This window comes from Caretta caretta, chromosome 13 (genome assembly GCF_965140235.1).
Source record: "Caretta caretta isolate rCarCar2 chromosome 13, rCarCar1.hap1, whole genome shotgun sequence".
Lineage (NCBI taxonomy): Eukaryota > Metazoa > Chordata > Testudines > Cheloniidae > Caretta > Caretta caretta.
The window spans coordinates 24,061,075-24,074,643 of NC_134218.1; the positions used below are offsets into that span (position 1 = coordinate 24,061,075).

At 42.0% G+C, this 13,569-nt stretch overlaps 1 protein-coding gene across 9 annotated transcripts in view; it reads left to right on the plus strand.

Annotated features, from left to right (window-relative positions):
• The window catches only part of PTPRT (protein tyrosine phosphatase receptor type T), a 740,387-nt gene that overhangs the window by 363,944 nt on the left and 362,874 nt on the right, over positions 1–13,569 (plus strand). For all 9 annotated transcript variants that reach the window (XM_048819787.2, XM_075118814.1, XM_075118815.1 and 6 more), the window contains exon 7: positions 8,848–9,141. In XM_048819787.2, coding sequence (XP_048675744.1) covers positions 8,848–9,141 — 294 coding nt within the window. The remainder of the gene's footprint in view (positions 1–8,847; positions 9,142–13,569) is intronic.

Below are 13,569 nucleotides of genomic sequence, written 5' to 3' on the forward strand. Positions count from 1 at the left end.
TAGGGACTTAAACTGACTAGTTAAACAGAATAATCCCAAACTATCTCTCTCTCTCTCTCTCTCTCTCTTTTTTTTTTTTGACACCTCAATTTCTGAAAGTGCATCATCCTTTCCTACCCTGAACCTGTTCTCTTCCAGATATCTCCCCAGCAATGTTGTAATGAAGACTGATGCAAAGAAAAAATTTAGCCTCTGCAATGCACTTATCCTCTTCAGAACTTCTTTACTCTGGAGTCAGCAGATCTGCTGATTTCTCACAAGCTTCCTGCTTTTGATATATGTAATATCTTGTTTTGTTTGTCTCTTTGGCTACTTCTCTTCAGAAGCTCTCAATTCCATTCTTCTCTTGGCTTCACTTAGGTGGGATTTCCATTTTCTTAATACATTTTTGGGTCCCTCCTTCACGTTTCTTCCTTCTTTGCCTGCCTTTCTCAATCGATTGGTTAGATTGTGGCTGATTCCCTTACTGGCAGGTTTGATGGCCCTCAGGGGTTTGTCACTGCGCTTCCCCCGTGCTGTATTGCCCCATACATGAATGCTTTTTCAGGCTATGTGGTTTTGTTTGGTTTCTATTTGAAAGTATTTGGTTTTAAAAAATCCTGTATAGAGAGCTGGGTCTGAATCCCTCACTGTGGGAGAGTTGAGATTCTGATACAAATTAGGTTTAATTCTAGAATAGATTTAGATCTAATGGGTCTGGGCCTGATGCCCATTAAAATAGATGGATGGACAAAGGGTTAAAGTACCAGACTGAGAATTAAGAGATCTGGATGGTATTCACAGCTTGGCCATAAGAATCCTCTGATTTTGGATGAGTTAGTTAAATGTTCTGTGCCTCAGTTTCCCCATCGGTGTAAAATGGGCATACTGATATCTGTTTGTATAAAATACTTTGACATCTTTGTCTGAAAAGCTCTCTGGAAGTGCAGCGTTATCTTCAAGCCTGCACTTTTGAATTGTACAACCCTTAGATGCTTTGTGATAGTCTCCCTACACAAAGGTTAAATGTTCCTTTTATTTTCTATGCCCTTTGTTTAGTGTCCTTCCATTTCTCTTTTTAAAGTCTATTAGTCGCTATGGAAACGATGTCACTGGTATAGGTGGGGCCTAAATTGCATTCTCCAGAGCAGTATACAGGCAGTTAACATAATAGCATGAAATTCATACAATGCTGTGTGAGTTAAAGGAGTTGGATGGATTTTTTTTTGATGACCTGGTCAAATTAGCTGTCACATTGCTGGGGGGTAACATCTGTCGCAACTTGACCCAGTCCCCATCTCCAAACAGGTGCCCATCTGTTGTGAATGGACCCAACCTTTGGATCCCACTTGCTTCTAAGTAATCTGGGCCTGGGTGTAACTGGACACTGTTCCTAGCTCTGGGGGGGTCTCATGCACATTCCCAGGTGCAGACCTCATGTCTGACACTCTTCTTGAGCAGAAGGATCTTGCAGTCTGGCTGACTTACACTCTAGAGCCCCAAGCCTTTCTGAACCCCTGGTTGCTTCTGCATGTTCGCTCAGTTCCACCTTTCTGTGAACATGCTGAGCTTCTGATTAACCCATTGAAGGACAACATGGCAGGCAAATAAGGAACACAGGCTTAGCAAAGTAATTTTGTAGACATAGATGCTATGGCCCAGATTTTGAAGGTACAGTAACTCCTCGCTTAACATTGTAGTTATGTTCCTGAAAAATGTGACTCTAAGTGAAACAATGTTAAGCAAATCCAATTTCCCCATAAGAATTAATGGAAATGGGGGGGGTTAGGTTCCAGGGAAATGTTTTTCACCAGACGAAAGAATATATATATATGCACACACACACAGTATAAGTTTTAAACAAACAATTTAATACTGGTGCACAGCAATGATGATTGTGAAGCTTGGTTGAGCTGGTGAAGTCAGAGGGTGGGATATTTTCCAGAGAATGCCTTACTGGTAAATGATGAAGTAGCAATCAGCTGAGCCCTCAAGGATTAACCCATTGTTGTTAATGTAGCCTCGCACACCACAAGGCAGCATGAATGGAGGGAGGGGAGACAGCATGTCAGTCAGAGACAGAGACACATGCCGTGTGTGTGTGTGTGTGAGAGAGAGAGATGTGCATTGCCCCTTTAAGTACGCTGACCCCACTCTAAATACACTGCCTTTTTAAGTGGATCAGCAAGTTGAGACAGAAGCTGCTGCCAGGAAGCTCCCTCCATCCTGAGCCCTGTCGTGTGTCCCCCTGCTCTATGGAAATGGGGTAAGCGGGGTTCAGGAGCAGGGGGGAGGGGGACACCATGACATTAGCCCCTGTCAGGGTTCCTTCCCCACTCTGAACTCTAGGGTACAGATTCGGGCCCCCCCCAAGATTTGAAAGTATCTTCCCCTTTTATTGGTCCTTTGGGTCAGGTGCCAGCCAGGTTAGCTGAGCTTCTTAACCCTTTACAGGTAACAGGATGTTGCCTCTGGCCAGGAGGGATTTTGTAGCACTGTATATAGAAAGGTAGTTACCCTTCCCTTTATATTTATGACAGCCCCCCTCTTCTCTCCACCCCCCTTCTCCCCCCCCTCGAACAGCAAGCAGGAGGCTTCGGGGAGCATCTCTAAGGCAGAGGGCAGGAGCAGAACACGGCAGTGGGGGGAGGGACAGCTGAACTGTCCAGCAATTGAAAGCCTGCTGGGCGGCTGCTGCACAGGGAACTTAGGGGAGCAGGGAGCTGATGGGGGGCTGCCCGTCCACCCTGGCTCCAAGCCCCAACCAACTCGCTCCAACGGGCTGCTCTTCCTGCAAGCAGTGGACAAAGCAGGCAGCTGCCAAAAGATGTTTAAGGGAGCATTGCGCAACTTTAAATGAGCATGTTCTCTAATTGATCAGCACCGTAACAACGAAACAATGTTAACCGTGATGACTTTAAGTGAGGAGTTACTGTATGTAGGCGTTGCGGCACTCAGCATCTCAACACCCAACTTATTTGGGAGCTTAAATCTAATTTTCTACAGAGATTTAGGCACTTAAGTGTCTAAATCCCATTGGCTGCCAATGGACTTTAGATTCCGAAGTCAATAAATTCCTTTTGAACATGAGATTTAGGCTCCCAAATCAGTTAGCATTGAGACGCTGAGCACAGCAACACCTAAATACCTTTAAAAATCTGGGTTCTTATCAAAGCACACTAGATTTTCTTATCTTTGAAAAACAAGTTCATGAATAGCACTCCTCCAGTCGAGTCTGATCTCATGCCTTCTATGAGTCCTGGGTTTGTTCAGTGTCCTAGACAGCCCTTCCTGCCTTCTCTTTCTCCTTACACTGCTCGGTGGTCACCCCTCCTCCTCCTAACTCAGAGAAACACCTCATCCCCTATTGGCTTCTGTGTAGTCCTTCAAAGTCGATGGCCTACCAGAAGAAAACTCATTGTTCTAGCAGGAGAGTCATTCAACATTGATGACCCTTGATTGCTCTGTCACAGCTTCTCAGACATAATCTTTCCACTGGGTGTCAAGCTCCTACTATAAAATGGATGTTCTAATCCACTAAGGAGGTTTGTAATGCAACATGAAGGTCACACACCCAAACCAAGGTTTTATTATACGGCAGGGTCCCTGGAATAAAATAGCGTTCATAAAAACAAAATGGAGTTAACAATTTGACACTGATATATCCTCACTCTGTCACCACTCCATTTAATAAGCATTTAAAATCAACAATAAGATCACATAAACATCAATTAGAATCGCCAGCTCATAACAGCATCAGGCAGGCAATTTGTAATGATTACAAGTGCCGTTTATTTGCATAGGTCACAACAAATATACTGCTCCTGCTGCAGGTACTTGCTGTGATAAACAGTGGCTTAATTCTTTAAGGTGAAATATTTTCAATATTTAGGGGCCAGAATGGGGTTAAGGTCTTGTTCCTAGTCCTATTTAAGTTGATGGAAAAACTCATGTTGCCTTCAGTGGTGCAGGATTGAGGCCAAAATAATTAGTTCAACTAATGTTCATTCAAGTTCCTTGAATCTTTAGAATTGGGTTTGACAGTCTTAGGCAGTTTTCATCATGTGATGTTTCGGCACTTTTGCTCCTAGTCAGAACCTGAAAGGGCAGAAATACACAGAAACAAGAAAACATTGGACAGCCCTTCAGAAAGGTTTGTGTTGAGCCAGGGTTGAGGTGAAAAGCAATGGAAGAGAGCGCTGTGGATTTCTTATTTTGAACTGGTTTGCTAATCCTTAGAGTATCTAAACTTGCTTTGAATGTGTAGAAAAGATGGAGCTCTACTAATTTAACTGTTTGACCAGTAAATCTTTTTTCTAATCCTCAACCAAATACCAAAGTAATTTACATAATGTTGTTATTATACTATGTGATATCCAGGAGTTTGGGACTTAATATTTCATTTGTCTCCTAACTTGGGATGTAACTTAACTTGTAAGATGCCGTCTTCTTTCTTTTTTCTTTCTTTCTTTTTTTTTTTTTTTGGCATGAAAAAATAAATCTGTAAGATCTTCTTTTAATTATGTGCAGAGGGGAAAAATCAATTTTAAGCAGTTTGTAATGCTCATATTTTTAATGAAGTTCTAGTTACCCATGCTTGAATTTTTTGAAAATAGATTTGTTGGGGACATCCCTAATGTAAACCACTAGCTTTTTGACACTAAAAAGTTTCTGCCTGGAGTTTGGAGAAAGGGGCAAAAACTAAGTTTGCAAACATTTGTTTGAATTTTAAACAAACTGTATTTCTCGCACTGTTTTGTTTGCTTATGGGAGATATCTATTACTCCAATTATATTTGTGATGATAAGAGTTGCTCATTCTTCCAGGGAACAAATAGCATAATTTCTGTGGTTGATCCCAATGAAGCAACTCAGCTCAGATTTTGAATAGAAAGCCACCGAGTAAATAACATTCACCATAAATTTTGAGTAACTTTGAATAATAGATTAATCAGAGAAAATTATCTTACACTAATAAACTACAAATAGGGCTGGAATTTACTGAATTACTTATTCATTAGATTATTTGTTCAGCTCTTTATTACTTATTTATGTATCACCATGCTAGTTCTATTTGCTTTACAGACAAGGGCCTGGATGCACAAAAGGAGTTAAATACCTAGAAAATCACTGTGCTTCACAAAGCCAAAGTTAGGTGCCTAGGTTCCTCTACAATGAATGGGGAGAGACAGGTGCCTTAGTCTGCAAATCACAAAAGCCAGTATGCTTCTAGGGGGCTTATTCCTTCACCCGCTTACTTCCCTGGTCCTTCTCGCATGAACAGAAAGCAACAATACCCGAAGTCCAAAGGTGCAAACAATTCAATGTTTATTGGGGTGAACTTCCAGCAACCATGATTCCAGTTTCCTTCTTTAGTGTCCCCCTTCCGAGCTCTGACACCACAGAGACTTACCTGTGTCCCTGTTCCCATTCTCCTTCTTAGCAAAACATGATTCCAATTCCCCACCCCTATTCCCTGTTCCCATTCCCCCCCTCACTTCCTGATTGACTGCAGACTACATAGTAAAACTTGAGTTCTGCTTAGCTATACCTTAACCAATCATTTTACTGAAATGTAACTAACCAATCCTAACATATTGTAACATGATTATGTAACCAATTATATCCCACCACCTTAATTAGTTTACACCCAGCAAAATTAATTATATAGCAGACAGAAACAATCACAGAACCAGACAGAGATTATACAGACAAACAATAGGGAAATGGGGACTACAGTGATAGAACAACAAAAAAATGAGGATTTCACATCCCAGCTATTGATAAGTGAGTTCTTGTCAGACAGGATGCTATCAAACTAAGTTTCCTTTTACATCTTCTAGGCACTTCCCTTTCTCTGGAGGCGTTAGGCATTATCAGAACAGGATTGTATTCCTAACAGCCCAATAGCACCTTATTTCAATGTGTCTAGTTTGGAATGTGAAGATGTGACCATTCGCTTCCCAGCTTATGGCTGCCTCTGCTGCTTAGCCAAAGGCTTTAGCCTTAGAACAGGGCCTCAGACTGTCACAGTAAGAGAAGGCCCTTACACCGGCAGACAGTGATTTTGATTCTTTCTTTTATACCTCTATAATTAGCTAAATGATAAGAATACACCTAAATTAGAGTATAGGCCTTTACAGACAGGCCTGAATATCTATATCCTAACACACGCTAGGCAGGGAGCCTGCCTAGGTTAGCTAACGGGAGCTGCTGACCAGAAGGGAGAATGCTAAGCCTATCTCTGCAATGCTGTTAGCGATTCTCAGCTGTGACTGTTCTCCTGCTGTCAGGTGCCTACACCAGTGGTTTTCAATCTGGGACCACAGACTACGTCTAAGGGGTCTGTGAAAGGTTGTTGTTACCATAGAACAGTTGTTTTCTATCTGTGGTCCACGGACACCTGGGGGGTCCACAGACTATGTCTAAGATTTTCAAAGGGTCTGCCCCTTCATTTGAAATTTTTAGTGGTCCCCAAATGAAAAAAGGTTGAAAACCACTGATCTACACCATTTTAACAAGAAGCCAGGAGGAAGGAGAGGGACCTCCCTCATAACTTTCAGCCCAGTGGTCAGGGTGCCCATATGTGCTAAACGTTTCGAGGGATGTCCTCCTTCTCCCTTCCCTCAGCTGTTTTGTGTGAACTCACCTGAAGGGCCCTACCCGGTAGCCGTGCCCAGAGGGCACCTACAGGATTGGGCCCTGCACATGACTTAGGTGGTCAAATGCCTGTCTTCTACTGGTTTGTGAATCACTTTGTGGCTTAAGTGGGAGATAAGTGTCTGGGTGCCTAGAGGGAGGCAGCAGCATGCATGTCCAGAGGCAGAAACATAGGCGCCGAGGGAACTTATACCCTGAAAAGCTAGGCGTTGAGTGAGTCTAGGTGCCAGCAGAATTCACCAGGAGTTTTGTGCAGTACAGTGGTCCCCAAACTGGGATTTAGGGTATGTCTACACTGCAGTAAAACACCCATGGCTGGCCTGTGTCAGCTCCTTCAGGCTTGCGGGGCTGTAGAAAATTACAGTGTTGATGTTTGGGCTCGGGCTGGAGCCCAGAATCTGGGCCCTTCCTCCTTCATGATGTAGACATACCCTTAGGTGCCTAAAACAGAGACGTAAGCACCTAACTCCTCTTGTGCATCCAGGCCCTGGTGTCTTGCTAGAGGGCTTTTAATCTAAGGCCCTGATGCTCTACAGAATTTAAGCTCAGAGTAAAACCTCCTTGGCTAGGAAGGCTTGTCAATGGAGTTGGGTTTTTTTCTCCATCAAAATTTGCAAGTGGCGAACTGCGGGATCTCCTGTGACTTTGGGTAACCTCCATGCCCCTACAATGAACCGTGTAAGTTATGGAATGGGGGACTAAGGCGCTTCCTAAGGTTCAGTGGGGCATTTCCACACTTTCAGGAATGTTCTGCACATATAAATGCATATCTCTTGAGCTCCTCTGTGGTTTGCAGCCAAGGCATTCATTCCTTTAACTAATCACAGGAGGAAAGCTTATCATTCTATTCAATTCAAAAGGGTTTTTAGAGTAACTCTTGCAGAAATCTATTTCTAAAACTTAAAAGGCTCTGTGTCATTAACTTCTGTAGGACTTCTTTCCTTAAGAAAAAGGGTGTCTGCTGTGTCTGTCTCCTTCGTTTCACAAGCAAAGAGAATTTCTGTGTCCTCTGGGCTGAGGGCAAACCAAATTAGAGGGGTGGAAAACAGACCAGATGTGATTAAAGAAATCGCTCAGAATCTTGCACATTTCAGTTCAGGTTTTCAAAACCACAAGGCATATGGTATTCATGTGGCTTCCAATATGCCAGTGTTATGTGTACAGGGATAATACCAAAAAATGAGGCAGGATGCCAGGCCCCTGTAGACTTTTTGAGGATTTCATCAGAGGGTGCTGGAGAGCCGTCTTGCTGACTTGCTCTCCTTTTTATCACAGAGGTATCTGCACCCGTCTGGTTCCTGCCTCCTGATAATGCTTCTCAGACTTCTTCGAGGCAGTCTTCAAGTCTCACGCAGACTTGGCTGTAGTGCCATCACTCATGAAGTTAAACATATTTTGCTCTTGAACACCATGGAGTCTGTTAATTCACTGTCTTAGTTTCTCTTTTAGCCCCACCATAGCTGTAATGTAGTTACATTGAACTTCATCAGCATTCTGTTTGTGTTACTATTAAACAAGCAAAGACCCTTCAGGCATTTAAATACATTTTCAATTGTATTTTTAGAGACACTGTCAACTAATTTGGTCTAAAAATGTATCCTATTTTAAAACTACAGCCTTTTATTAAAATGGCATTTTGAATTCCCTAAATATAGTGGTCACCGATAAAAACATGGTCTTTGCTCACAGCTATACAGTGCCCTTTGCTACACTGCATTTCCTCCTCTTAGAGTAGGAAGTAACTGTGGGAACAACGTTCACCTTTTCAAGTTACTGTATTTTATTTTAATAATCACTTTATGGTAAATTACTCAGGAGATGGGTGAGGATAAAGTTATCTATTTTGTGATGAGTACGTGGGATGGGCTAAGGTCAGGAGCTTATTTCGTGACGGTATTTCTAAATAGATAAAACTTATTTTTCTTTCATATTATGTGGCTCCTCATTTTCCATAAAGAATCAGACTTTCTACCTCCTGGAGTCTGTTATAGCACCCAGTTAGAAATAAATATATTAAGCCAAATTATCCTCAATTCCATGGAATTCAGTCTCATGTAAGGTACTGTCCGGTACATATCCAGGAGAAGTGCACCTGTGTAACAGAGCAGAGTTTGGACCAGCCTTTCTGCTGAACATGCTGTTGTTACCAATCAAGTTAAGCACTATTAACACATTTCACAAGCATCTTCTAACTTTTTGTTGCTTGCAGAACCTCCGACGCCCATTGCGCCCCCTGAACTGCTGGCTGTCGGCGCCACCTATCTGTGGATCAAACCCAACGCCAATTCTATCATTGGAGATGGGCCTATAATACTGAAGGAGGTGGAGTACCGGACAACCACTGGGAACTGGGCAGAAACACACATCGTAGACTCCCCAAATTACAAACTGTGGCACCTGGACCCCGATGTGGAGTATGAGATCAGAGTGCTCCTCACCCGCCCTGGTGAAGGGGGCACAGGGCCACCTGGGCCTCCACTCACAACAAGAACAAAATGTGCAGGTAGGGGTATATTATGCTTTATAAACAGCACCGGGGTTTTGGTTTAAATGTTTTGTGATTGGAAGCTGAAGAAGGCTGCATTACAGTGCAAGCAGTATCTAGCTCTATTTTTATTTCTATGCACCAATGAGTTACTGACCCAATAACAGCCAGTACTCCCACCCCTCTTTTGATGTAGCTGTATTGTATGGAGCGCTCTTTGAATTCAGGATATGGATTGTGGTATGTTTGTTTTCTTTCATTCATTCTTCTGTTCAGGTGGCATGCTTTTAAAAGGCATAGGCAGCTGTTTAGACATCTACAATGCATTCCCACTCACTACAGAAGTGGGAAACCCAAGAAGATAAGAAGACGACAAGCCAATGATAATCTTTCAGACTAGTTCTCTGATGGTCACATTGACCCTAACACAAGCCCTTTATCAATATTTCCTTCTCTTAAGCGCATAGTAAATACGTACTTTTCCTCTTAGGTAACTTTTGCAGTCAGCCACAAAACAGAAAGCTTTGTACAAACTTCAGAAATATTTTTGCAATATATAATTCTGTGATTCTTTCAAAATGTCTTTGTTTTGTTTTGTTTCAATTTCCTCCCCAGACTCATTTTTTCTTCAAAACAGTGCAAGTATTCACCCACTGATACCCATATGGCTAGTTTTGCTCTGCCTGAAATTTTATGCACAGCTGAATTTATCAACAAGGGCTTTTGACTTACAGAATGAAATCAGACCTTAAATTCATGGGGACTCCATCGTAAAACTTCCTGATGTGCACAGATCTGAATGAACATACAACTAATTTATTTGTTTATAGTTAGCAGCTAGACTTTATATTGCACATTATTGGAAAAATCTGACCTTTCCTCGTATGGAATTGTGCTATCAGAAAATATGGACTGTCCATGTAATTGAAAAGCTTTCTCACCAACTACCCAGCCAACAAGTCAGAATCTTTAGCCAGGTTCTTTGACTATTAACCTGATCCTGAATAAACAGTGTACGATGAAGTATGTTATAATGTTTTGTTGTAACTTTGCCTTAATAAAAAGTTCCAACAAATCAATAGCATGAATGGTAAGTGTTAGAAAGTGTGGGACAGGTATGTTTTTGTCCTCCATTCAAGGAGGCTGAATAACTCTTCTCTTTACCTGCTGCAGCATTTATTGCTCGCTGAATGTTGCAGGATATCTTGTTTTGTTCCTTCATATTTGCATGGAGGAATTTTGAAGAAAGGGGTGGAGAAGACCAGTTCTGCTATCATTTTAACTTTCCTGGTGAAAGATGAACCTGTTCTTGGTGTTCTGACTATGTTGTGTATTTGTCACCTGCCAAGGGAAATCAGGCTTCTTGCCCAACAATGGAGTGGGTTAGGCATCCCACTGTAAGATCCTTCCTTCCATACTGCTTTCTTCTCAAGGTTTAGATCACATTTCATCTGCAGATTTCTAGATGTCACTTGCCATAGTTAAAACAAAGGAAATAAGTTGATTAGAGGATGTATCTCTCTTCCTTTCACTAGGATAATATAGCAAGTAGACTTTAGTGAGTTCGTGCAAAATATCTGATTCCAAATATCCATGTTTATGAATTAAACCAACCAACCTGATGTCTGCAAGGGGGTTTAAAGTATTTTCAGCAGTAACTACGTTTGGCCAAATGTTTTCCTATAGTTGGATTAAGTCTTGATGCATTAGTATTCATCACACACTGCCACAGCATGAGAACCCACATCAACCCTCCTTCCTTCTCCAAATGGGGAAGAGTAGGGAGTTGCGTGCAGCATGAAGAAAAAGGAAGCTTCCTAACTACATTCTGTTCTCTTTGAAATGGGCAAGGAAAGCACTTGGCATGCAGTGTTTTCTTGAGACAAATCAGCAGTGACATTCATACAAACTGTGCAGATTTGGCATACAGGTGTTTGATGTTGCCTGATATCTGTCAGATAGGCAGGAGCTGGCAGATGGTTGGAGGGTTTTCCACATTTGTTGCACACAGAGGGAAAGAACAAGGATACTGATGCCAGCATGCCAACACACTCAGTATTTCAGCAAGTGCCACTGTGCTCATCCTCTTGCCTTCCTGTAACTCTCCGAACACTAGAATCACTGTCAGATTCTCTAGCCTTCAGCACAAATCACTGTCTGATTGATTGTCTTAAGGGGCTAAGATGGGAACTAGTGTTAAACCGGTAATGGTGAAGGTCAAAGTTTGAGATTTGGAGCCTGATTGGGACCTGGTGAACCCAGATTTCTGCATACAGATAACTGTACACTCAGGGCTCAGTTCTTGTTTTCAGTCACAGCCCTGAAAATTACTGTGGAACTGCAATACTCCCAAGGAGGCATAATTCCTCAAGCTCCTGAGCCTCACAGAGGGAGTGCACATACTACACCAGTCCTTACAAGGTACAGCATGAGCCCCTGTGTCCAGCCAACTCCACATGATGGTGGAGAGAGGGAAATGGACAACTCAGTCCTGCTTCCTCACTGCTCCCTTTTGCAGTAGTTTATGCCTTCCAGGGGCTACTGAAGGAAACATTCTCTATAAGTCTCCAATGCAGGAACTGCAATTGTGCCATGGCAGGGCTTGGTTTGCCCTGTAATTTCCTGATTTGTATTTGCAAATAAAAACTTGCACAAATTAGGTGTCTTAAACAACAGGTGCAATCACACTTTTGCAGGAGCAACAAAAACCAGAATCTGCAAACTTGTGCATGTCATCTCTGTAAAGAACACTTGCTTTAAATTAAAGCTTACTTCACTGGAGGAGCAGGAAGGGGCACTAGTGCTGCTCCTAATGATCTCTTGTACTGTGCCCCAGATAACTTGGTTTTCCTTTACTTCATATGGCATTGACTAAAATCATGAATGATGATGTAGGTAATCATTTGGCTAACCAATGTTGCTCTATTTTTTTTTCAGTTGTAATTTACTAATGAAATCTACCGGTGGAGAAGGTCACTGCGTTAATGTTAATTGTCATACAGAGGTTGTTGAGATTGATAGTGATGACATTTATAGTTTGTTGAAAGCACCAGGTTGGAGAGATTCTAATGAACTAAATGTTGCCTCTAAGGAGGGAGGAAAGATGCTTAGCCAATATCTGCAGATTTTATATAATATCCTCATAATGGTAACTTAGATAATAGACTGGAAAATTTAAATCGTTATCCCGATTTTCATACAGGGTGGTGCAGCCTCTTCAAATATCTTATGACGAGGATAATCACATCTGACTTACACAGTAATAATCCTTCAAGACTGTTCTGAACAAAGAAGAAAGTGACGCCATAAATCTGATTTCTTTTTTTAAACTGGCTAATGAAAGATGGTGCATCTTTTTAGTCAATACTGATTTGTGCGAGTGTGTGTTCTGCTCCCCTGTTTGCAAGGCTATTTCAACAACGGAAAAACAGCACGCGTTTACACATGTATGTGGCTTTGTTCCTGTAAATAGCTCTTTTGTGGTCAGGTCCTAAATGACTATACAGCACAAACAGCAAAACTGACGACAGAACTGGTTTCCAAGCGCACCATACAAACCGAAAAACGATCACTAATATATTTGTTGCAGAAACCACAGGTGGTGGTTGTAAGTATAGTCGATTCACAATTTTCAGAAAGGTGACTTGGTTCGATGGTATCCTGTGAAATAATCTCCAGTACCCCTTTGATATATTTCAGAGGAACAGCCGTGTTAGTCTGTATTCGCAAAAAGAAAAGGAGTACTTGTGGCACCTTAGAGACTAACCAATTTATTTGAGCATGAGCTTTCGTGAGCTACAGCTCACTTCATCAGATGTTTACCGTGGAAACTGCAGCAGACTTTATATACACACAGAGAATATGAAACAATACCTCCTCCCACCCCACTGTTCTGCTGGTAATAGCTTATCTAAAGTGATCAACAGGTGGGCCATTTCCAGCACAAATCCAGGTTTTCTCACCCTCCACCCCCCCACACAAATTCACTCTCCTGCTGGTGCTAGCCCATCCAAAGTGACAACACTTTACATAATCAAGTCGGGCTATTTCCTGCATAGATCCAGGTTTTCTCACATCCCCCCCACCCCCATACACACACAAACTCACTCTCCTGCTGGTAATAGCTCATCTAAACTGACCACTCTCCAAGTTTAAATCCAAGTTAAACCAGAACATCGGGGGGGGGGGTAGGAAAAAACAAGAGGAAACAGGCTACCTTGCATAATGACTTAGCCACTCCCAGTCTCTATTTAAGCCTAAATTAATAGTATCCAATTTGCAAATGAATTCCAATTCAGCAGTTTCTCGCTGGAGTCTGGATTTGAAGTTTTTTTGTTTTAAGATAACGACCTTCATGTCTGTGATTGCGTGACCAGAGAGATTGAAGTGTTCTCCGACTGGTTTATGAATGTTAGAATTCTTGACATCTGATTTGTGTCCATTTAT